At 45.2% G+C, this 26,654-nt stretch overlaps 1 protein-coding gene across 1 annotated transcript in view; it reads left to right on the plus strand.

The window, feature by feature from the left end:
* The window catches only part of TMEM132D (transmembrane protein 132D), an 892,244-nt gene that overhangs the window by 857,650 nt on the left and 7,940 nt on the right, over positions 1 to 26,654 (plus strand). The window contains exons 6-7 of the mRNA XM_055405442.2: positions 20,438 to 20,643; positions 23,380 to 23,653. Of these exons, the coding sequence (XP_055261417.2) occupies positions 20,438 to 20,643; positions 23,380 to 23,653 (480 nt within the window). The remainder of the gene's footprint in view (positions 1 to 20,437; positions 20,644 to 23,379; positions 23,654 to 26,654) is intronic.

Here is a 26,654-nt window from a genome sequence, read left to right on the forward strand (position 1 = left end):
TGATTGGTAGTCATTCTGTGGGTGGATTGAGCATTGCTGGAGTTCGGGAAATAGTACAGTTGTGAGTGATGGCTAGACAGGTCCTTCCCCAAATGGTAGAGGAGACAGAAAAGTCTGCATGAACCAAGCAGCTCAGGCCTTCCCTGGACCTGACTGGGAGTGGGGGAACTTCAGCTTCAGGGGGAATGGGGGGCATTAATCTGACCAGTGTGGTCTCCCCTCTTCCTGCGGACATCATAAATGCCACTCAAACAGGCCATCCAAGGCTCTGATATCTGAGCCATCTTCCCAAACCCAGTAGTGCTGCCAAGAACCAGATCACGATGTGAGACAAGCAGCCTGAGTCACGCCCACCTGCCAAAATCAGAGCTGGAATGAACTCGCAGAAAGTTTCCTCAAAGCCACACAGTCTAAGGCAAACGCAGGGTCACAGGAAGGACCCCTGGAGAGCTTGTGGCATTTTTGTGTGGGAGACAATACGTGTGGCTTCCCTGGTGGCTCAGACGGTAAAGAATCCACCTGCAATGTGGGAGATCCAGGTGTGATCCCAGGGTTGGGAAGATCCCCTGGAGGAGGGCATGACAACCCACTCCCGTATTCTTGGCTGGAAAATCTCCATGGACAGAGGAGCCTGGTGGCTACAGACCATGGGGTCGTAAAGAGTCGGACACGACTGAATGACTAAGCACAACACAGATGGTAGGTACATGAGGGCCAAGCATGGCAGGTAGGTATCAATACATTCTGCAGCAACAAGGGTTCAAGCTGGACTTTCAACTTCAGAAAAAAACTGCCTTACCTGGGGTAAAGACATAGGGGATGCCAGTGGCTTCTGGATTTGTTGGTGATCAGCCTGAGTTTTCACAGTTTTAAGTGTTAGTAAATGTATTCTCTTCCCCGTGTCTGGACCTGCTCTAAGTGCCATGAGGGCACCATGTGACTCTCCATCCCTGTGCAGTGAATACCAGCTCAGATGAGGAGCAGAGAGGGGAGGGCTCTTGCGTGTGATGCCAGGTCTGTAAGTGGGTGCAAAGCCCCCACTCTGCCCCTCTGTACTGCTGCCCTCTTTGGGATGTTAGTGGGATTTCTCCCCCTAAAAGTCTGAAAAGTCATCCAGAAAACTAAGAAAGTCTTCCTGTTCGGTGACTGGTAGAGAGTCCCTTGGTTCAAGGGTATAAACTGGTTCGTGTTGATTACTCCCTCACTTCTGGAGCCGTGCTCCTCAACGTCTGTTATGCTCTGCATCCACACCTCTTTTAAACATCAAAGGACGATTTATTTTTTCTTTTAAAAAAGAAACTTTTATTTTATATTGGAGTATAGCCAGTTAACAATGGAGTGATAGTTTCAGGTGGACAGCAAAGGGACTTAGCCATACATATACATGTCTCCATTCTCCCCGAAAACTCCCCTCCCATCCAGGCTGCCACATAACGATGAGCAGAGTTCCCTGTGTTGTACAGTAGGTCCTTGCTGGTTATCCATTTTAAATACAGCAGTGGGCACATGTCCATCCCAAGCTCCCTAACTGTCCCCTCCCACCATTCTTACCCCTACTGCCGACCATAAGTTTGTTCTCTAAAGTCTGTGAGTCTATCTCTGTTTTGTAAATAAGTTAACTTGTATCATTTCTTTTTAGATTTCACATGTATGGGTTCAGTTCAGTTCAGTTCAGTCGCTCAGTTGTGTCCGACTCTTTGCCACCCCATGAATCACAGCAGGCCAGGCCTCCCTGTCCATCACCAACTCCCAGAGTTCACTCAAACTCATGTCCACAGAGTCGGTGATGCCATCCAGCCATCTCATTTTCTGTTGTCCCCTTCTCCTCCCGCCCCCAACCTTTCCTAGCATCAGATTCTTTTCCAGTGAGTCAACTCGTCGCATGAGGTGGCCAAAGTATTGCAGTTTCAGCCCTAGCATCAGTCCTTCCAATGAACACCCAGGATTGATCTCCTTTAGAATGGACTGGTTGGATCTCCTTGCAGTCCAAGGGACTCTCAAGAGTCTTCTCCAACACCACAGTTCAAAAGCATCAATTCTTCAGCGATCAGCTTTCTTCACAGTCCAACTCTCACATCCATACATGACCACAGGAAAAACCATAGCCTTGACTAGATGGACCTTGGTTGGCGAAGTAATGTCTCTGTTTTTTAATATACTATCTAGATTGGTCATAATGGGTACCTTATGATATTTCTGCTTCTCTGTCTGACTTTTTCACTCAGTATGACAATCTCTAGGTCCATCTATGTTGCTGCAAATGGCATTATTTCATAAAGGCTGACTGATTTTTTTAAAAAAAAAAAAGGTCTATGGTTTCAGGAACAAGAGTGGGCGGTTCTATTTGCTTGTAAATATTAACCAAAACACATCCTACACAGAAGCCCCAGAAACCCTGTGCTTTGCAACTGCCAGAATGACCGCAGGGGATGCCCAGCACATTTAGTGTGGGAGGACTCATCACCAGGAAAGAAATTGACCGAGAAGAGTCCATGATGCATTTCGCAAAAGGACCGCCGATGGGATGACTTAATATTGTTTTCCAGTGTTATAAAGTCAAGAACTGCCTTCTGGAATTTTGCCGTGTATGTTTGAATAGGATGTGCACTATGGAACTATGGTGGGAGGGTGTCATTCACATGGATGCCTTGGTTTGAAAAGCACCCCCTCCTCTCCTTCCTGAAGAAAAACTCAGAGCAGTGACCTGGGTCACACTTGGGCACCCTCTGCCAATGGAGGGGCCCGAAGCAGCCGCTTCCTAATATCCAGAGAAGGGGACCGAGCAGGCTTCTTGAATGAAAAGAGACCATTTTGTGGTTGCTTTGTGCCAATCACATCACAAAGGAGGAGGTCAGGATCAGAGTGATGGAGAGAGGATGGCCATTAATAGGAAAGCTTTGCCTTGCTCCTGTTTGTGGAAGAGAGATGTGTTTTTTCTCTGCAGTTTCCAGAAGTTTCTTTTTCTTTCTTTTCCTGCCACCCAAACATAAGGCACATGTAGTGTTCCACCTGGCCCATTCCTCCACACCCCCGGAACTCGGTGAATGAAAATGCACTGTTGCTAACTCCTGTGCCCACACACCCAAAAGAGATAGCCCTCTTCCCCTTACATCCACTTACATCTTCCTTTTGATCACTGGGACCAGGACAGTGGAAGTAGCCACATCCATCATGGTCATGGAGTGCCGGACATGGACCCAGCAGGGGGCAGTAACTGGGCATGGTCCAAGGTTAAAATATTCAGTCTGAAGCCCTGGATTGTGATAGAGATCCAGGGCTGTTTGGCACATTTGTGAGAGTAGTTTGTTGTTGGTCATAAAGATTAGGGATTACCAGTAGTTAGGCAAACATCAGAGGTACTAATGTCCTGTAATGTCCAGGAAAGCTCCACACTGTAGAAAGTTATTCCATACCTTCTTGACTTTTAGATGGCCCATGCTTTGCAACAAGAGAAGCCACTGAGATGAGAAGCACCATAGTTTGAGAGTAACCTTGCTCGCCACAACTAGCAAACACCCTACATGTGGTAATAAAGACCCAGCAGTGCCAAAAAATAAATGAATGAATTTTTTTAAAAAAATAATATTTTGTGTTTGTTTATAACTTTACCAAGAGTGTGCCCACCAGGGCAATTTCCCCCCCCAACCACTCCACCTTCTGTACCAGCACCCTCATAGCTATAGCATTTATGATGGCTCTCTTGAGGGGGGAAGAAGAGGGAGAATCTGCCTTCACTACATTTCCTAGCGAATTATACTTAAGAAGGTACTTGTTGAAATGTGTATCATTCTCTTATAAATTCATTTTTATTTTACTTGATATCCAGTTAGGGCATTATATTTATCTTAATAAAAAGATCTTGCAGATGGGTTACATTATCCGTGAATTCCACTTCGGAATTTTGAAGGCGTTATAAAATATTCATTGAACAATGGAGGTATTAATGTCTGATAAGGTTGAAAACCACGGTATTAGGAAGTGTGTGCTTTATCTTAGCTGCAGTTAAGACTTTCTTGCAAAGTGGTTCTCTATTATTTATTCATTCAACAATTCTGTCTGGTGTACCTGTTATATGCCAGGTCCAATTCTGGGCACGGTGGATGCAATGGATGAATAGCAATTAGTCAGAATAGGTTGGAAGATGCTGAGATAACAAACAGCACCAGAACCTCGGCAGGTTTCCACTCTTGACTTTTCCTCCCGCTCACAGAGACAGCAGCTGGCAGCTCCCCAGGGGAAGTATCCTTCATGGAGTAACAGCACAGCCTCCCAGACCACTTCCACTGGGGGCACTTGCATCTTGGGACTCCCAGACAGGGAAAAGGACTCAAAGAACGTACACTGGTTCCTAAATGCTTCTGATCAGAAGTGAAACACATTCCTGCCTTATTGGCCAAAGTAAATCTCACAGCCATTCTTAAGTCAAGGAACTGGTTCCTAAATGCTTCTGATCAGAAGTGAAACACATTCCTGCCTTATTGGCCAAAGTAAATCTCACAGCCATGCTTAAGTCAAGGAACTGGTTCCTAAATGCTTCTGATCAGAAGTGAAACACATTCCTGCCTTATTGGCCAAAGTAAATCTCACAGCCATACTGAAGTCAAGGAGGTGGAGAGTGTCAGGAATGAAAAGAAAGATGAGAACTAGAAACAAGGTCTCTACCTGTATTACCGAACTCGGGTCTGGCTGCTTGCTGCTCAGAAATCAACACTCGAGAGAAACAAATTTTGGTAGAAAGGAAAGATGCTTTTAATCAAAAAGCCAGCAATCTGAGGGAGACAGTGGACTCAGTGCCCCCAAAAACCATCTTCGAAAATTTTACTCAACTGTGAAAGCTTTTAGTTAATATCCAGATAGGAGGTTGGACAGGTAGCCATCCCTGATGGCTACTTGTCTACTTATCTACTCCTTATGAGGAGCAGACTTGTCTACTCCTTGTGACTTTTTTTAGATGCTATGTTTTTTTTCTAGTTGGGGTATAGTTGCTTTATAGTGTTGTGTTATGAAGTAAAGTGTATCAGTTATGAAGTGAAGTGAAAGTCGCTCAGTTGTGTCCGACTGTTTGTGACCCCATGGACTATACAATCCATGGAATTCTCCAGGCCAGAATAGTGGAGTAGGTAGCCTTTCCCTTCTCCAGGGGATCTTCCCAACCCAGGGATCGAACCCAGGTCTCCCACATTGCAGGTGGATTCTTTACCAGCTGAGCCACAAGGGAAACCCAAGTTATATATATACAAATATTCACTCTCTTTTAGATTCTTTCCCCATATAGGTCATTACAGAGTACTGAGTAGACTTACCTGTGCTGTACAATAGGTCATTATCAATTATCAATTTTATATTTAAAATAACTTCCCACTTCTCTCTGTTTTATATATAGTGGCCTTCCCACTTCCCGTGCTTCCTGCCAGTGTAGGAGACATAAGAGATGTGAGTTTGATCCCTGGGTCTGGAAGATCCCTTGGAGGAGGGCATGGCAACCCATTCCAATATTCTTGCCTGGAAAATTCCATGGACAGAGGAGCCTGGCGGGCCACAGACTGTACAGTAGTTTGTATCTGTTAAACCCCCACTCCAATTTTATGCCTGCCTCTCTTTCCCCTTTAGTAACCATAAGCGTGTTCTCTATGTCTGTCTGTCTATTTCTGTTTTGCAAATAAGTTCATTTGTAAAGCCAGAGCTTGGAGGAGGGCGTGCTGGCTGGCTGATGCTCTTGTCTTTGAAGAGGTGTGATGAGGCTGGTTCTGGGAATATCAAAGGAGCTGTGGGCTGGACAGGCTGCTGGCCAACAGGAGGCACAGCTGCTATGGCCTGAGGCGTTGCTACAGTGATGCTCACAGGTCCAGCAGGAGGCAGGACAGGCTCCCGGGAAGAAAACAGGAAGGACCCAGCTCTTCCTCCACCAGCCTGGAAGTTGCCTTCTCATCATCTTATTGGCTAAACCTGTGAAAGAGCACAGCTGACTTTACAGAGTCCCAGAACAGGACATGGCACGGCGAGCTTGAGCTCAGCGACAGTAACCACTTTCCAAAGCATTTCATTTCTCAATGCGCTGATCCTCACAGTCTTCTCTATCTTGTTTTCACAACACAGAGCTCAGCACCTGCTGGTCTCTCCTGAGCTGTGTGTTCTCTCTTATGATTACTGAATGTGCTGTGAGACACAGGTCCTGTCCTCCCAAGACCTGGCTTTGGTTCCATTAGAGTTCCAGAGACCATAAATAGAAAACGGACCCTTGGACCAAACACAAAACATCCATCAACTCCCTTTTCACTTGTGCTGCTCCTTCAATGCTGAGGACGTTGTGTGATCCAAAAGAAAAGAAAGGAGTGGTGGTTTCTGGAAGTGGGCTGCAGTGTTTGTTCTCAAGGGCTATTAAAAGGTATTTAGGAACTTCCCTGGGGGTCCAGTGCTTAAGAATCTGCCTTGCAGTGCAGGGAACATGGGTTCAATCCTTAGTCAGGGGACTAAAATCCCACATGCTGCAGAGCAACTAAGCCCGCACTGCAGCTACTGAGCCCATGCGCTCCAGAGCCCAAGTGCCGCAGCTAAGATCCATCAAAGTCAAATACATGAATAATTTTTTTATAAAGGTATTTAAGGAAAGGTTTAGCAAGGGAGGGAAACAAAACTCACAGCTGGTAGCAAAAGAAGCATTCGTCCATTTAGAGATTTAAGGTTTCCAATTCCCTCTCTTTATCTATATTTTCATCTGTGTGTGTGTGTGTGATTAATGATGAATGTGTTTCTATACATACCCCAGAAAGAGATGGGTCAGAGTCTTTCTATATGCGTGGCTCTTGACAGTCCACTGGTTTGACAAAAATACATCATCGGTTTACCTTTCTGTGTTTTTTGGTGATGAGGATTGAGTCAAGAGCTCCATCAATCGGACAAGAGCTTCTTCTGCCACCTTCTTAGTCTCACGCCCAAGGCCTCCACTTCCCTGAAGCTGGCTTGTTCCCATGTCCATTCCATTCTATGGGGAATGAAGGCAGCGACATTGATCCACAGACTTCATCATTTGCACAGGGTGAGGTTGCATGAGGTTTATGAATGACATGTCCACAAGACCAGCTCCTGCCCTGTGTTTTTGTAAGCATTGTTTGTATTTACTGCTTCTCATTTATAACCAGAAAGTTGCCAAAGGATCTGGGTTGCCGTCAGCATTTCTCCTCCGATTTCTCACTATCGGTACAAATGTTGTTCTCTCCGGAGTAGCTCTTTCCTGATAAATGGATGGAAGGACTGTACTGATAGGGCTCAGGGGGAAAAACAGCATGAGATGATGAAATGAGCAAGGACACCAGGGCCAGGGAAACCTTCGGGTCAGATCTCGTGTCTGCAATTTAATGGCTGAGTAACACTGGGAAATGCATGTGATTCTTCATGGCCCTGAAGGCGTCCTCTTTCGGACAGTTCTCTCATCTGGAAACTGAGTTTGAAGTCTGGTAGTATCGCTGATTCTCATCCTCTTGTGATGCCCTCTGCTTGAGGGATTGCCCATCCATTGCTGGTGACAAGACAATATGGGATGGTGGGACCCCATGAACCGGGGAGTGCTGGGGACGGAGGTGCGTGGGAGTTGGCTTGTAAATCTAGCACGACTCATCCTTGCTCCTCTCTTCTCAAGTCTGCCTCCAGCGACTTTAGGTTGATAGCATAGCATCAGAATCATTTATACCATGGAAATCACATGCTATAAATAAGGCTTGTCTTTATTTCACAGAGAGCTGGTTGTTACACTTACCAGCACACCGTTGCCTGGGGACAAGCACTGCTTAGAAGACCACAGACTAGAGGGGGTGTGACTCAGTGTTGACGACTTATTAGTCTTCTAGGGGCAGAGTTCTGACTCTGCCATTTTCTAGCTTACATAAATATTTTCAAGGCAAATAAACAATCCATGCCTCAGTTTCCTCATCTGTAAACTGGTGATAATAATCATTCTTATCCAGAGGCAGATCTACCATGAAGCTAATGCAGCTTAAGCTTGACAGCCCCTCCCTTACCCAGGCCCTCTTCCAAGACCCAGCACAGATTAAATGATACAAATTAACATATTTATTTATTTAAAAAAAGAAGTAGACCCACAGACATAAAAAACAAGTGTATGGTTACCAAAGGTGAAAGTAGGCACAGGGATAAATTAGGAATAAACTAGGAATTTGGGATTAATGGCTCAGTGATAAAGAATACACCTGCAGTGCAGGAGTCACAGAAGACATGGGTTTGATAACTGGGTTGGGAAGATTCCCTGGAGCAGGACATGGCAACCTACTCCAGTATTCTTGCCTGGAGAATTCCAAGGACAGAGGGGACTGGCGGGCCACAGTTCATGGGGTCACAAAGAGTATGTCCAAACACAACTGAGTGACTTGGCATGTATGCACGTAGGGATTTGGGATTAACAGATACACACTACTACATACAAGTCAGATAAACAAGTCTGTAAGCGTGGGAACCTATATTCAGTACCTTGTGTTAACCTATAATGGAAAAGAATCTGAAAAGGAATATATATGTACACACACGCACACATATAATATATAAAACAGATCACTTTGCTGTAATCCTGAATCATTGTAAATAAACTATACTTCAATAAAAATTTTTTAAAAAGAAAACAAAGAAATTTTGTATTCTTTTTGTTTTAATTTTTATGGACTTATAGGTGATTTACGATCTTATATTAGTTTCAGGCATACAACAAAGCAATCCAGTTTTGTTTATATGTGTGTGTATATTCTTTTCAGATTCTTTTCCATAGTAGATTATAACATATTGAGTGTAGTTCCCTGTACTATACAATAAGTCCTTGTTGGTTATCTATTTTATACATAGTAGTGTATATATTGAAAGTTCAATGGTGTTAGTCACTCAGTCATGTCCGACTCTTTGTGATCCTGTGGACTGAAGCACACCAGGCTCCTCTGTCCATGGGATTCTCCAGGCCAGAATACTGGAGTGGGTAGCCATTCCCTTCTCCAGAGGATCTTCCCAACCCAGGGATCAAACCCGGGTCTCCTGCATTGCAGGCGGTTTCTTTACCATCTGAGCCACCAGGGAGGCCCAGTATGTTAACTTCAAGCTCCTAATTTACCTGTTCCCCTCCCTTTTCCCTTTGGTAACCATAAGTATATAGAACTTTTGTATTCTTAATTTGCCACTCTTCAACAATGAGGTCTCCTTTTCTGCTCCTCTGTTTGTGTAGATTTTCATGAGACGTAAGTGAATATATGTAAGGTGGTTAATGCAGAGCCTGGAATGTCAGGGGAAGTTCAACTTTAAGGGATCCAATATGTTATTTTATTCTTTTGTGTGCCGTTTCTCAAGGACTCTCTATTCCTTATCAGTTCCTGGAAAACAGGAACGAGCAGAGCTACACGCAGTTCTCAGGACTGAGATCAAGAGAAAGGGCACCTGCTTGAATTCCTTTCAGTGACTCCCTTCAGTGACTTTTTACTTAAAGGTAATCTATTCAGTTATGCCCGTCTTACTCAGGATATGGAATGCTTTCTGACCCTTTGAAGATTGTTATTTGCTTGGCTTTGTTTTTGCTCAGTTTTTTTACTGCCTGAAGCTGCTATGTATGAAGATATATAAACATGCATTTCTGCAAATAAAGCACCCTTGTTTCACTTGAGACTTGGGTCCCCTGTGTCCTTCTCGTCGACTCCAGTCCCCAGGTCCTGGTCTACAAAGACCGTGACATTGGAACATATCAATGTTAGATCTTCTGGCTTCAGAAGTATCAATGAAGAGTTGTAACCATGAGGCCAGGTTGAGGAACTGAGCTCTGAGGCAGATGGGGCAGTGGGGAGGAGCTGACAAGAACCCAAGGCACCAGACAGCATTCATATAAGTGAAAATCTGGAATTTCTGACACAGTGGGATGTGGTGAAGCAACGTGCTGAACACATTGGGGATGGAAAGCTAGAACAAAGAAAATGTGCTCCTGAGACATTATCTGTGAGAGCCAAGAGAGCGGGCTCTCTTAGGCATGTGATACAACCAGGATGTGAGCCACACCGATGGCTGTCCTGAGGTCTGAGAACAAAGATTTGGAAGGCACGTCTTGGTTCAAGGCCAGTTTCTCGGTTTCGACACATACTTTCTTGTTCTGGTTATCTGCACAACAGACCACAGTTCTGCGGGTTGATTGGGCACAGCTGAGCGGTTTTCATGACCTCATGTGGTTGCTATCAGTGTCTCCTGGATGGAGCCATGTGAAGGTTGAACCAGGCCAACATCCAAGGTGGAGCACCCATGAAGATAGCAACTAGTGCTGGTTAGCTGGGAGCCCAGTGTGAGCTGTAGATGGGAGAGTCCACAGGTGGCCTTCTACCTGGCCTAGGCTTCCTAGGATATTGGCACATGAGTTCCAAGGGGGAGCATCTGAAGGGCAGGTGTTTCAGGAACCATAGATGGAGGGCTTCTCATGACCTGGAGTCAGAAGTCACAGGTTACCACTTGTGTCACATTCCGTAAGTCCAGAGAGTCACTAAGACCAGTCCAAACTCAAGGAGAGGACTCGAGTTCCACCTCTTCTGTGGGGTACAGTGAGGCCCCATGGGGAAGAGCATGTGAGCTGGGAGACACTGTGGCCACCTTTAGAAATGCAGTCTACCACATTCCCTCGCATCTCTGAGTCTCAAAGTTCTCTATCCAGAAAAACTATCAGTGTCATCACATCAGTCTCCCAGGATGGCTGGGAAAAGCAGAAGGACCTAGTGGAATTCCCTAGGGCAAGCTTCTCGGTTTGCACTGAAGAAAAGCGTGAACTGAGGCATGGGGAGTGTGCACAAGGATATTTTTACCGCATGGTTTGAAAAGCAAAATGTGGAAACACGTAAATGCTTCTTAATTGAAAGAGTCCCCCCCTCTGTACACGGTTGTACTGTCTGTGACACAGGGTCTTGTGATGCTCAAAGGAATTATTTAGATATGCTCAAAATGACGGTCCCTCTTTGAGGGTGACTTTTCAGCCCAGGGGGCATTTGACAGTGACTGGAGACAATATTATTGTCATAACTGGCATGTGGTTATTGGAGATCAGGGATGCTGCTAAACATGCTCGCATGCCCAAAACAGCCCTTTGTAACAAAGAAGTATCCATCCCCAGTTGTTGACAGTGCTGAGATTGGCACAGGGCAAGAGCTTCTTGGGTCAGTTGGTACGAAAATTCTTTTCTATCAGCGCACTTATAGGCAACTGTGAGAAAACAACGCTGACCCAGGCCACATGGGGTAATTTCAAGAACAAAGAAAAGAGAACGTTCACTGAATGTGTTATTCCTTCCAACCCAGGAAAGAGGGATAGCAAGAACATAGCGCTGTGTAAAAATGTTCTGTTTTGAGTTAAGAATAACAGAGCTTCTTGGGGACTTAAATTTAGGGTTTTATTAATGGAAGAAAAATAGGATCTAATATAAATGATTCCAAACATGTGAAAATATCCCTGTTCAAGAAGAGGTTCATTGTGGTGACATGGAAGGGACCTCAGATGCTCCTTCCAAATAGGGCTCTTGGAACCAAATAGAACTCTACAGGACCTTCCTGGGGACAGACTCCACCACATCCCTGGCCTCTTTGTAGAAAAGCTTTAGTCTCCTAGTCTTTCCCCAATCTCCAAAGAGCAAATTTAATCAGAGAAGTGAGAAAAATATATAAACTAAGGAAAGCAGTCAAGCAAGACAGAATAATAATGGTTTATCCATAAAGCAAAGTCAATGACCTTTAGTTCCTTCTCAAGGGCTACAGATAATATCTTGAGCCATTTCCTTGAGCCATATCCTTAGTAAAATCCCCAGCAGGTGGAAAAAGTTGACTGTATGCTAACCACCAGCACATAGACCCCAGACCTGTTAGAGCCGTAAAATTGATGAATGAAATTCCTGAAACACCACCCTGTTACCTAACGACCCAAGCAATGTTCACCCTTGTAACCTTCACCCATCATGTTGTTTTAAAAACCTTTTCCCACAAGCTATCAATATGATCAAACCAATTCACCCTAAAGGAAATCAACCCTGAATATTCATTGGAAGGACTGATGCTGAAGCTGAAACTCCAATACTTTGGCCACCTGATGTGAAGAACCAACTCATTGGAAAAGACCCTGATGCTGGGAAAGTTTGAAGGCGGGAGGAGAAGGGGACAACAGAGGATGAGATGGTTGGGTTAGATAGCATCACCGACTCAAAGGACATGAATCTGAGCAAACTCCAGGAAATAGTGCAAGACAGCAAAGCCTGGAATGCTGCAGTTCATGGGGTTGCAAAGGGTCACACTCTACTTATTGGATAAACAATAACAACACCAGGCACCTCCATCCACCTGAGTGTCAGCCTCAGGACCTGCATATACTCCCTGACTTGGCTCTTTCTCCTCCAGTGTGTTCATGTAGAACTTTTCTCTTGGCAGAAAAGTGTTTATTATGCATTTATAGACACCACTGAGGTAGACAAAGTCGTCTCCCAATAAATTAACCAGTGTCACAAGCTTGGGAAATTCTCTTCCCATTAATTAGCCCAGTGTTACATGTCCCTCGGAGAAGGAAATGGCAACCCACTCCAGTATTCTTGCCCGAAGAATCCCATAGACAGAGGAGCCTGGTGGTCTACAGTCCACGGGGCCACAAAGAGTCAGACATGACTGAGTGACTGTCACTTCACTATGTCCCTCAAGCCCATAGGACACGGCACCTCAGATTCTCCTCTGAAACATGGGATAATAGCATTTACCTAATAGATTTATCATGAGGATTAAATGGAATGATGCTTAACCCAGTGCCGGGCATACAGAAAGCATTCACTAAATATCAGTCACTGTTTTTCTTGTTACTGCTATTATTAATGGTACCGTTTTTGTCCAAGATAAACACTGATCTCAGGAAGGTAATGCCTACCTTGAGAATAGGATACAAATACTCCTGCAGACTATGTCTTTTTGCCAAATTTAAAGGAAGGGGAATGGAATTTTAATATCCTTAGCTCTCGCTCTTGGAAAAAAAGAAAAACATCAGAAGAACATACGTTTCACTACAAATGTTGGTGATATTTAAATAAGATTTAAATTTGTATAACATTTAAACAGAAAAGAAGCAAATGGCATTAAATTCACAAAAGTGCCAGATTGTACACACCCAGAGTCAGAAATATTAACCATTTTCCCATCATGGAACAGTGCAGCTGGCTGGAGATGTATTATGAGAGGGATTGAAGAGTTTTAATGGATCCTTCCTTCAAACCTTCAGCATTGTAAAGTGGTAGTTAATGAATTATTGGAAATGTACAGTCGGTTGTATTTAAGCAAGAGGGAATGAACAGGTCTTGTCAGCTCACCTAGACCGTCCTGTTTCTCTGGTTCAGCTCCTCGGGGAAGAGGAATTGATGGTAGAATTCAGTGGCCAAGGAGATGGAGGGAAAGATGGATGTCGAGCTAGAAGGACCAGTTCTGCGCCATCAGCTCCTGTGAGAACACAGTTCAGCTCATCTGTCCTGAACAGATGAGCAGATGCCAAAGAAGTGGTCAGGGGCCAGGTCTGCCCTTGGGAAACCAGACTGTTGTCTTCCCAACTGATAGTCACGAAGTCTTAGATCAGATTCCCTGTAGTGGAGGCACTGTGTATATGAGATCCACTGATGAACCCCTCCCCCTGAGAAATAAGGGGGTGAGGGGGCAGAACAGGGCAAGGGAAGAGATGGGCCAGGGTGGTATATTAGATTCCTGTGGCCACTGTCACAAATGACCACAGACTTAGAGTCTTAAAACCACACCTTGGGACTTGCCTGGTGGTCCAGTGGTTAAGACTCTGCCTTCCAATGCAGGGGGCATGGGTTTGATCATTGGAAAGACTGATGCTGAAGCTGAAACTCCAATACTTTGGCCACATGATGCAAAGAACTGGCTCATTGGAAAAGACCATGATGCTGGGAAAGATTGAAGGCAGGAGGCGAAGGGGAAGACAGAGGATGAGATGGCTGGATGGTATCACTGACTCAATGGACATGAGTGTGAGCAAGCTCTGGGCATTGGTGATGGACAGGGAAGCCTGGCACGCTGCAGTCCATGGGGTTGCAAAGAATGGGACATGACTGAGCGACTGAACTGAACTGAACTGAAGGGAACTAAGACCTCAAATGCCTCACGGTGCAGCCAATAAATAAGTAAAAAAATAAATAAAACTCTTCGGGAAAAAAAAAAAAGGACTCTAAAAAAGCACAGCCTTCTCTTACAGTCTTGGAGGCCAGAAGACTGAAGTCATGCTCCCTCTGGGAGCCCCAGGGAAAAGTTGCTTCAACTGCTTGTGGCAGCACAGCCGGCTTTCATTGGCTTATGGCCACATCACTGCTCCTCTCCACATGGGCTGCTATTCTGTCCATGTCCAGCCTCCTCTGCCTCTCCTAGATAAGGACTCTGGGATTGCATTCAGGGCCCATAATCCAGGATGCTCTCATCCCCAAATCCTGAACTTAATTGCATCCTTTTTCCATAGAAGGTGACATTTACAGTTTCTAAGGATAAGGATCTGACATCTTTGGGAACCGTTATTCAGCCTTCCACAGATAGGGTTCGGGAGACCCTGGTGCCCCACGCCAGCTCTGGAGTTTGAAATGTACTAGAGGCATTGTCCTGAGGTGTGTTCATACAGCCAGTAGTTGGCCAAGGGATAAGCAGGGGTGGGAAGACCCCACACCCACCAGGCATCCCCCACCAGCCAGAGGAATTCTCCAAAGTTCTCTCTCCCCGCTTCCTTCCTCCGCGTTCCTTTCCCCCCTCCCTCCCCTACTGTGTCGCTGAAGAAGAACCAGGTGTGGTTGGCAAACACTTTAGTGATGCTTACATGCCCAGGGCAAGGGTGGGGGCCGGGTATGGAAAAGAAGGGCCGTTTGCTTTTTTACTGACTCTATTCATAAACTTGATGCAAGTTTACAAAAGTTACTGTACGTTACCACATAAACCTGCAATGAAAAATAAAGTCCAAGAAGAACTGAACACCAAAGCATGTCACATGTGCACCTGTCAATGCTAGCCTTCAGAATATTAAAGAATCCAATAATGTATTCAGGATTTATTCTCGGGTTTAAGGAAGTTGAACACTTTAAAGAATTCTGCCTCGTCATTTGCTATCTGAGCAACTGGCAGTCGTTAAGTTTAGACAAATGTAACCAACTGAACAAGAATGCCAGAAAATCTTCTTCTAGTGTCCTCAACCAAAATAGAAAAAAAAAGAAATTAAACATGATAATGCAGAAGTGCCAGGTCTCTCAGATGTGGTTTACAAAGTTTAAAACTGAGTTGGTTTTTTTTCTAGTTACTATCTTTTTTATTTTTTGATTGGAGGGAAATTGCTTTACAATGTTGTGTTGGTTTCTGCTGTACAACGATGCAAATCAGCCGTAAGCATACATGTATCACACCCCTCTTGAGCCTCCCCTCCCTCCCCCCACACCCCTCAAGGTCATCACAGAGCGCCAGGCTGGGCTCCCTGTGTTACACAGCACCTTCTCACCAGCTGTCCACGTTACGCACGATAGTGTATATATATATGTCGATGCTACTTTCTCTGTTCATCCCACTCTCTCCTCCCTGTCCTGTGTCCACATATCCGTTATCTATATCTCTGTCTCCATTCCTTCCCTGCACAGGTTCATCAATATCATTTTTCTAAATTCCATATAAATGTATTAATATACTATATCTGTTTTTCTCTTTCTGACTTGCTTCACACTATACAACAGGCTCTAGGTTCATCCACCTCACTATAACTAACTCAAATTCATTCTTTTTCATGGCTGAGTGATATTCCATTGTATATATGCACCACATCTTCTTTATCCATTCATGGACATCTAGGTCGCTTCCATGTCCTGGCTGTTGTAAACAGTGGTGCAATGCACACCCAGGTGTGTGTTAATCCCTCAGTCGTGTCCAACTCTTTGTGACCCCATAGACCCCATAGCCTGCCAGGCTCCTCTGTCCATGGAATTTCCCAGGCAAGAATACTGGAGTGGGTTGCCATTCCCTTCTCCAGGAGATCTTCCCAACCTAGGAATCGAACCTGGGTCTCCTGCATTGCAGGAAGGTTTTTTACTTTCTGAGCCACCAGGAAAGCTCGCACATTGGGGTACATGTCATCTAAAAACTGAGTGGTAAAGCATAAGAAGCACTTTTGAGCTTTGCAACTTGGTTGTGCAGGGGGAAGAAAGGTGCTTCTGGATTTCTTTTTAAAAGTAGCTAATAACTAGAGTTACTCTTAAATCAAACTTACAGACCTCTTATCCAATGCAGATGCTGTTCTTATTAGTTGATGTAAACACACAAACCGTCTGTATCTCAGTGCTCAGCCTGGCTTACCTGGCACTCTTGTTCCAAGTCCCAAGCATCAGTTGCCTCCACTCATCTCTACTAAGAGTGACCTTCTAGGTGTCAAACCCAGCTCTCCCTCTGCTCACCTTCCTTGTCCTTTGTATCCAAGTCTAACTCCCACTTTTCCTCATTGCTTCAGAGGGGAAACACTGAGTTTAAAAAAAAAAGAACAAAACACATAGACTTCGTTTTTTGTGCTCACAGCTTTGGCTAACACACCAAGCATCTCCCATCCACAGGAGGATATAGGGCTTTTTGCCCACAATGAGCTTCACGCACCTTTTCTTAGAATCCCTGATTTGACAAAAGGGCCCAAAAATTAAAGTCATGAAGCAGCTTCTTTTTCTTTTCTTTTGAATGCCCGTTAAATTTTGATTTGTTTGTATTTTTGGCCATGCTCGGCCTTTGTTGTTGCTGGGCTTTTCTCTAGTTGTGGCAAGTAGGCTCAGCAGTTGTGGAGCCCGGACTTTAGAGCACAGGCTCAATAGTTGTGGCACACAGGCTTAGCTGCTCCGATGCACATGGGATCTTCCTGGATCAGCGATCGAACCTGTGTCTCCTGCATTGGCTGGCAGATCCTTAACCACTGGACCACCAGGGAAGTCCTAGCTTCTTTTTCTGAAAGCAAGTCTTCTCAGTATTTTCTTGCTCCCTCTGTCTCTGAGTCTCTCTCTGTTTCTCGGCTTACCTCTGGCAATTCAGCCTCATTCAGAATTGAAAGGCTTAAAAACAAAAAGCTAGGACTTCCCGGATGCTCCGTAGTTAAGAAATCCACCTTCCATTGCAAGATACACAGGTTTGATCCCTGATCTGTGAATATTCCACCTGCCTCAGGGCAACTAAGCCCAAGCACCATGACAAAGATCCAGTGCAGCCAAAATAAAATTTAAAAAGAAAATATTTCCACTTACTAAAGCATCAAAAAGAATAAAATGTTTAAAGAAAAAAAATGCCTAAGAGTCAAGACTAGGCAGCCCTGAGGATGAAATGTCAGTGATCAGGACAAATTACAATAAGACTACCTGGGCTGGTTCCATTCCACCCTCCAATCAGATTTCAGTACTCCCACCATTGGCGGACATTTAGGAGGACCACCAGCTCCACTCAGAAATGGACCCGGGCACACGTTTCCCTCCAAGTCACTGACCATCCCCTGGATGCCGAGCCCCCCGTGAGCGTCCTGGACCCCTTCTTGCCTCACCAGGTAGATCAAGGAGCCATCATCAGCAATCCTTTCTAAGATGTTTCAACAGACCTAGTCATTTCTGCATTTGCTTTCTTCATGCCCCTCTAAGTGCTGGAGGGAGGTTTGCATCCTTTTTAAAAAAAAAAACAGACCACAACAGAGCATCCAAGCAAGAGTGATGCCTGTACCGAAGCAGGAGGCAGCTGGGAGGTGACTTGGGTTGAATTTGGTCTTTTCCACTTTCCAGCCATGAGTCATGTGTGTGTGTGTGTGTGTGTGGTGTGTGTGTGTGTGGTGTGTAGTGTGTGTGTGTGTGGTGTGTGGTGTGTGTGCGTGTGTGGTGTGTGTGTGTGTGTGTGTGTGTGGTGTGTGTGTGTGCTCAGTCATGTCTGACTCTTTGTGACCCCATGGACCGTGGCCCACCAGGCTCCTCTGTCCATGGGATTTCCCACACAAGAATACTGGAGTGGATTGACATTTCCTACTCCAGGGGATCTTCTCAACCCAGGGATTAAACCTGGGTCTCTTACATCTCCTGCATTAGCAGACGAATTCTTTACAACTAGTGCCACCTGGGAAGTGTCCTTAGGAAATGGTACTTTGAAATGATAGTAATGGCCCCACCTCCTAGGTTCTTGTGACTGACTAGTAACTGGGACCATACATGGGAAGTGGTCACCTGCTGGGCTGGGCACATATTGGGCGCTCAGTAAACCAAGGGCTTCACTCCTGTTCACATCCTGCTCCAAGCTCAACCAGCCAAGCCCCGAGCAGGGAGGACACCCTCATGGCCTCTGGTTCTGTCCTCTTCTCCCTCTCAGTGTCCATCCCTTGTGGTTTCTGGGACAAATGACCACGACTCTGGTGACTTAAAACTATACGTGTGAGACTTCCCTGGTGGTCCAGGGGTTAAGACTTCACCTTTCAATGTAGGGTATGCAGGTTCAACCCCTGGCCAGGGAGCTGGGATGCCATATGCCTGGTGGTCAGAGGGGTAAAAACAGAAGCAACATTGCAACAAATTCAGTAAAGATATTTTAAATGGTCCACATCAAAAAATCTTAGGGGAAAAAAAAGCCACTTTCCTGGTGGTTCAGTGGTTAAGACTCTGCGCTTCCACTGCAGGGGGTGTGGGTTCAATCCCCGGTTGGGGGACTAAGATCCCACAAGTCAAAAATAAGTAAATACAAGTATCTTGAAAACCACACGTGCATTCAACCACCCTTCTGAGAGAAAAAACCCTTCATCAACTTCACAAGGTGTCAACAGGGCTGTACTCCCCCCCACCCCCGAGATTCTAGAGAAGATAACTCTTCCCTGACTCCCCAAGTTCCTAGAGATGCTTTCTTTGGGCTTCTTGACCTTTTCCTCCATCCACAAAGCTGGCCGCCTAGCATCTTGCATTGGTAACACACAGCCTTCCTCCGCCCGAGGTTCTCAAATCTCCCTCTGCTTCTTTCCTGTAAAGACACTCGGGTTACATTTAGGGACAACCTGGATAATCTCGGACTACCTGCTCATCTCAAGACCCTTAACTTCATCACACCCGCGAAGTCATTTTTGCCAAATAAACTAATGTACCAGTTCCGGAAGTTAGGATTTGGTATCTTTGAGGACCATCATTCATCCTACTGCACGACCCCAAAGCTTTGCCCCAAGTCTTGTTTAGGACGAGCATGGGCCCCCCTGCAGGGCTGGGACACAAAGACGAGGGGACAAAGTGCTTTGAACTTGGCTCTTCTCTCAGACATTGGCAGAGAGGGACTGTCTCATACACGAGCGCAAGGTGAGAATGTGGATTCCGAAACCAGACCCCGGGGCTGATTCACGGCTGCTTCTGCCCAGCAGGGGACTGTAGTCAAACTCCTCTACTCTCAGTTTCCTCATCTGGAATATGGGACTAGCACCCATCTCGGGGTTGTTCTGAGGATGAAGTGAGCTAACAGGTGCCTGGATGTGTCAACACGCAGTTTGTTCCTCCTTCAGACAAACCAGGAAGTCATCACTGGGCAAAGAGATGGGATGGGATGGGACTGGATGGGTGGTATGTAACACACAAGTAACTCTGCAGGTACGGCTCCATCCCCTAAGGGCAGTCTCCCGGAGGAGGTGCAGCATAAATTATCAGCAGAATATCTGCAGCCGATAGGGATGAGTGATCTCAACTAGTCAAAGAGCTCGAAGGAGAGGTGGGTGGGGCCCATGGGATCTGTCATTGTAGCCTCTGCTGTATCAGAAAGCAAAAACCAGTATCCAGGGAATTCCATGGCAGCCCAGTGGTTGGGACACTGCACTTTCACTGCCAAGGGCGTGGGTTCGATCCCTGGTCCAGAACTAAGATTCCCACAAGCCATGTGGTGTAGCCAAAAAAGAAAGGCAGTGTCTTCTTACTTCTCACGATTGTGACCCCAGAGGAGCTTCAGCACTTCAGTTTTCTCCTCTGCTTTCTCTTGCTCTTCCTACGTTGCTGTTCAGTCACTAAGTCATGCCTGACTCTTTGTGACCCCATGGACTGCAGCACACCAGGCTTCCCTGTCCTTCACTATCTCCCTGAGCTTGCTCAAACTCATGTCCATTAAGTCAGTGATGCCATCCAACCATCTCATCTTCTGTTGCCCACTTCTCTTGCCCTCAATCTTTCCCAGCATCAGAGTCTTTTCCAGTCAGTCAGCTCTTCACATCAGGTGGCCAAAGGATTGGAGCTTCGGCTTCAGCATCAGTCCTTCCAATGAATATTCAGGGTTGATTTCCCAGAGGATTGACTGGTTTGATCTCCTTGCCGTCCAAGGGACTCTCAAGAGTCTTCTCCACTACCACTTTGGGGTGTGATAAAAACTCACTCATGGGTCCCCCACCACTCTCTCTCTTCTTCCAGGTTTCTGACAGATGTGACTACATCTTTGTCAATGGGAAGGAAATGAAGGGCAAGGTGGGCGTGGTGGTGAACTTCACCTTCCAGCACCTGAACACTCCTCTGGAGATGACGGTATGGGTGCCCCGGTTGCCCCTGCAGATCGAGATCTCGGACACTGAGCTCAACCAGATCAAGGGCTGGAGAGTCCCCATCGTCTCCAGCAAGAGGTGGGTGTGCTGATCAGGTTCTACAGCAGAAACCCAGGTCAAGTACACTTAGGCTACAGGTGGAAATTTACAGGATACCTTCAGGCATGTCTCATTCCAGGGGTTCTGGGGTAGCCTAAGGGTGTCTCTAGCCCCTTCTCAGCTCCAGTTTGCTTTATATCAGCTTCATTCCCTATCAAGTTTTGCTCCTGAGGTTCCAGACTTCTAGTCTACCTTCTTTTTGACTGCAAAAATTACATCCTGTCTTCCCCAATAATTCCTACTAGAGACTTGGAGTTAAGTGTAATTCTTACTTGGGTTGTATGTCCATGCCTGATCTAATCACTGTAGACGAGAAGGAGAAGTGGGGGGAGATAGAATACACTGATTGGCCAGCTAGGCTGCAGCCACCTTCCTCTGGCTGGAGCCAGAGGAGCTAAAGAGAGAAGGTCAACCCTGCCTAAACCAAGGGATCAATATCAGGAGAAGGGAGAATTGATCTGGGAGGGCCCAAGCCATAGAGGTTCACTAGAGACCTGTCTGAACAGATGCTGCCTGACATGGGCAGTTTCTTTGTGCCCCCAGCCCAGAAACTCTGAGATTACTTTCCCTTGGGGAGATGAAGTCCAAAGCTTGTCAGCTGCGTGCCTGGTGCGTCACCCTGATGGTGTTTGACTGAATGACAAGTCTGCACTATCCACATGAGGCAAATAAGTGGGCATCAGATAAAAAGAGAGTTTTGTTCCAAGAACTTTGTCATCTCAGAGAGACCCAGGCTTAAAGAACTGTTTACAAGTGACTTGTAGAAAGGCAAAAGTGAGCACGTGCAGAATTAGACAAGGAAATATTCCTGGAGTCTGGGTACTCAACAGAGAGGAGAGAATTGGTACTTATGTGAGGGAAAGCTTTTACATTCTTGCCCTTGGATGTCCACCCCTTTGAGTTCTTGTGACCCCTGGGAGAGGGATGACTTCAGGAATGGAGGCTTGGGTTCCATGTGCAATTGGAAGATGCTTTCAGCCATGATCTTAACCACAGGGGTTTCTAATGTTGAATTGGGAGAATGGAATTCAGCATGGTTACTGATGCTCCTGAGGGCAGGAAGTTGCAGGGAGAGACTCACCAAGGAATTGGGGACTTCCCTAGTGATCCAGTGATTAAGATGCCATGTTGCCAATGCAGGGGATGCAGGTTCAATTCCTGGTTGGGGAACTAAGATCTCATGTGCCATTTGGCTGAAAAAAAAAAAAGAAAGAAAGAAAGAAAGAACTGGCCGAGGCTCATTATAGACAGTCCAGATGTTGTCACAACTTTTCAGCTCAGATATAGCTTCAGAACTATTCCAAGGAATCAACAGCTGACCTGATGGAAATCATGATGGTGCTGGGAAGGGCTGAGAGTGCATAAGGCATCAGATGTTGAGGGAACAACTAACATCTGCTTCCTGGCCACCATCCTTGTTCTTTCAACATGTATCGTCACCAAATACCTTGAGTGAAACACTCACTTTCCTTGTGTATTGGTTTAAAGGGCTACACTGGTCATCCTGAGCCTTGTTGCATTGACTACCACAACATAATATAGTGGCTTATCCCAAAACTAAGTGGCTTAAAGGAAAAACCTGTCATCTCACAGTTCTTCTGCATCAGAAACCCAGGCAAGGCTTGGGTCTCTCTCAGGCTGCCATTCAGTTATCAGCCAGAGCTGTGGTCTCATCATAAGGCTCAGTGGGGATGGACCTGCAACTGAGTTCATGTGGTTGCTGGCCAGTCTTTATGGGCTATTGAGCTGAGGGCCTCAGTTCCTCCCTGGATGTTGGCCAGAGGCTGCTCAGTTTCTAGTTGTGGGGTGTCCTCACAGAGCTGCCCACAGCATGGCAGCTGGCTCCATCAGGGCAAGCAAGAGAGAAGAACCAAGGAAAGAGAGCCAAGCAAGAAAGTATCTTAAAATCTGATCTTGAAAGTGACATCCTGTAACTTCTGCTGTTATCTTACTTCCGGCGAAACTTATTAGGTCCAGCCCACTCTCAAAGAGAAAGGGGTTTCACAAAGTGAATACCAGGAGGTGAGGGGGATTTAGGGATGCCTTAGACCTCTGCTGACCACACCAGCCCATTCTGACTGGTCAGTACTCGGGCCATGTTGTTGTTTAGTTGCTAAGTCATGTCCAACTCTTAGTGACCCGTGGACTGTAGCCATGTAAGGCTCCTCTGTCCATGGGATTTCCCAGGCAAGAATACTGGAGTGTATTCCTTCTCCAGGGGATTTCCTACCCAGGGATCCAATCTGTGTCTCCTGCATTGGCAGGTGGGTTCTTTACAGCCAAGCCACTAGGGAGGCCATAAGTGTGTGGGTGGGTGCTCAGTTGCATCTCTTTGTGACCCCATGGACTGTAGTCCACGAGCCTCCTCTGTCCATGGGATTCTTCAAGCAAGAATACTGGAACAGGTTGCCATGCCCTCCTCCTCCTTGGATCTTACCGACCCAGAGATCAAACCCAAGTCTCCTGCATGTCCTGCATTGCAGGCGAATTCTTTACTGCTGAGCCACTGGGGAAGCCCGTCCAGGCCACAGCAGTGGTCAAATATTCTGAGCATCACCCCTGCACGTCTGTCGAAGCCCACTGCAGGTTATGAGCTCCATGACGGCAGGACTTGCACCCACTCCCCATTGCAGCCCCTGCCATACTTCACACCCAGCCCCCCGACCGTTGACCCAACAAATCAGCATCTGTTAAACTGACCCGCCCCTTTGACAGGCCAGCTCAGGACAGCGAGGAGGAGGATGAAGACGAGAAGAGGAACAGGGGCTGCGCGCTCCAATACCAGCATGCCATGGTGCGGGTCTTGACTCAGTTTGTGGCGGAAGCGGCTGAGCCCGGCGGGCAGCTGGCCCACCTGCTGGGCTCCGACTGGCAGGTGGACATCACGGAGCTGGTAAATGACTTCATGCAGGTGGAGGAGCCCCGGATCGCCAAGCTGCAAGGGGGACAAGTCCTGATTGGCCAGGAACTGGGGATGACCACCATTCAGGTAAGACAGCTCAGATGAGAACGCTGTTATTTGTCCCTTAGAATAATATCCAGTCTTTAAATTGAAGTACAATTGATTTACAATATTGTGTTAGTTTCAGGTATGCAACAAAGTGATTCAGTTATGCGTGCATATGTATCTATTCTTTCTCAGATTCTTTTCCCTTATAGATCATTATAAGATATTGAATACAGTTCCCTGTGCTGCACTGTAGTTCCCTGTTGTTTATCAATTTTATATATAGTAGTAGTGTGTAGTAGTAAGTATATATGTATGCGTCATATTTTAGATTCCACATATGAATAGCATGTTATTTGTCTTTCTCTATCTGGCTTACTTCACGTAGTTTGATAATGTCTAGACTGTCCGTGTTGCTGCAGATGGCATTATTTCATTATTTTTTAGGACTAAGTAGTATTCCATTGTATATATGTACCACATCTCCTTTATCACTCATTTGTCAGTTGACAGGTTGTTTCCATGCCCTGGCTACTGCAAATAGTGCAGCAATGAACATAGAGGTATATTTATTTTTTCAAATTAGAGTTTTCTCTAGACGTTTGCCCAGAAATGCTATCCCTGGATCATGTGGTAATTCTATTTGACAATACCCATTTTCAGAATGAGTAGGTTGAAAGGAACTGTCAAGTAAATAACATAAATGGTATAATAATGTGACAAGAGTCTTTAAATTCCTCACATATTCCTTTCATTTGAGCACCACGGGCCTGACTTCTTGGGTTGAATCATGTCTGAAACTTCAAAACATTACTTGTCTGTAAGACACAGTGGATGTTACCATCTGGGGACAAAAGCTGTAGAAACAGAGCCACTATATATATGATCCAGCGATTGTACTTCTGGGCATATATCTGGAAAAGACAAAAACTGTAATTCGAAAAGATCCGTGCACCCCAGTGTTCATAGCAGCACTGTTTACAATAGCCAAGATACGGAAGCAACCTGAGTGTCCATCAACAGATGAACAAATAAACAAGATGTGGTGTGTGTACATATATATATACAATGGAATGTTACTCGGACAGTAAAAAGAACAAAATCATGCCAGTTGCAACAACATAGATGGACGTAGAGATTAGCATACTAAATGGAGTAAGCCAGCCAGAGAAAGACAAATATCATATGCGATTAAGTTCATTTGTACCATCTAAAAAAATGATACAAATGAACTCATTTACAAAACAGAAACAGCCTCACAGACATAGAAAACAAACTTATGGTTATTAAAGGGGAAAGGTAGATGGAGGAATAAATTAGGAATATGAGGTTAAAATATGCACACTGCATATATAAAATAGACAGTCAACAAGGACCTACTATAAGGCACAGGGACCTCTACTCAATACTGCGTAAGAACCTATGTGGGAAAAGAATCTGAAAAAGAATAGATGCGTGTGTATGTATAACTGAATCACTTTGCTGTACACCTGAAACTAACACAACATTGTAAATCAACTCTACCCCAATATAAAGTAAAATTTTTTAATTTTTAAATTAAAGAAAAAATTGAAAAGCTCTCGAGATGAACCAAAATTATTAGAATCCAGGACATGGCCAGAAGTTTCTCCCTCCGTTGCTCTGCTTCACTGACCCTTGTCACCTGAAAGCTTTGCATCCTGCCATGATGCTCAGCTGCATTCACCAGGTCACACCCTCCCACACATTCCAGAAATGGGCGGGAGGAAGGAACAAAGTTATTATGACTCCACCGGTCTTGTAAGCAACTCCTGCTGGGAATGGATAGGGTAGACCAGTGTGCAGAATGGGAGTTTTGAAGCAAACACTTTCACAAGACACGGTTCTAGTAGGGCCACTAGGGTTTAGTCATTTTCCTCCTGTCTGAGACCAAATATTATTCCTCAGTGGCTGCCCCATTTGTAGGAGAGGCGATCGTCCTCTTAAGCAACAAGTGAGGTTTCTAAAATATTTGTGCATAGCAAAGACTTATGAGTGAAACTATATTGGATTGTGGAAAATTTAAATCACTCTGGGAAATGGGCTCAAATTTAAAACAGATAATTTTTGAACCCGTTATTAACAAATGACTTAATTAACCATGGGACTTCTCATTAAAATAGATTTACTGCAGCTGTCAGTTGGGGCAGATATTATAAAATATTCAGACAGCCTATTGAAACAAAATGTTTTTATTTATACAATCAAGAAAATGTAATTTTGCAGTTAACCCTATACTTTTTTGAGAATGTTTTATAACTTCCCTTTTAGATATTCTTATGAAACCACTTGCAAATGACATAATTTAATAAAGTACTTTTGCCACTGGGGAAAAAAAAGTGAAAATAAAAGAGATCATTTTATCAAGGAGGAAAATAGATTGCATTGAACTGGGACCCAGGAGTCACATGTTCTAATGCTCTCTAAAAGCTGAGAAGGAGCTGTCAGTGAGAAAAGCAGGATGGGTGTCAGATGAAAGACGATGGCTGATTTGGAACCTAAGTGTGAGGAGCCCAATAGGGAGTGGTGAGGAGTGTGAAGAAGAGGCTGCTGTTCCTCTCCAAAAGCTGCCAAAGTGGAAATGGGAGCCCAGCATGGAGAGATATTGCTAGTTTTCCAGAAAAGCTATTGTTAACATGAAATCCTCTATTTTTTAAGGATGTCCATTTATCCCATTTTAAAGTACTACATCAAACAAAACATAGCTGCCCCATAGACAAGAGCTTGCAATCTTCACAGCTGACTTTTGCTCAAAAGATCTAAATTCCTTATTACTCAGCTATTAAAAAGAATGCATTTGAATCAATTCTAATGAGGTGGATGAAACTGGAGCCTATTATACAGAGTGAAGTAAGTCAGAAAGAAAAACACCAATACAGTATATTAATGCGTATATATGGCATTTAAAAAGAGGGTAATGATGACCCTGTATGCGAGACAGCAAAAGAGACACAGATGTATAAAACAGTCTTTTGGACTCTGTGGGAGAGGGCGAGGGTAGGATGATTTGAGAGAATAGCATTGA

The sequence above is a fragment of the Moschus berezovskii genome, chromosome 19, assembly GCF_049115385.1.
Source record: "Moschus berezovskii isolate FMDL1 chromosome 19, NW_MosBer_1.0, whole genome shotgun sequence".
Lineage (NCBI taxonomy): Eukaryota > Metazoa > Chordata > Mammalia > Artiodactyla > Moschidae > Moschus > Moschus berezovskii.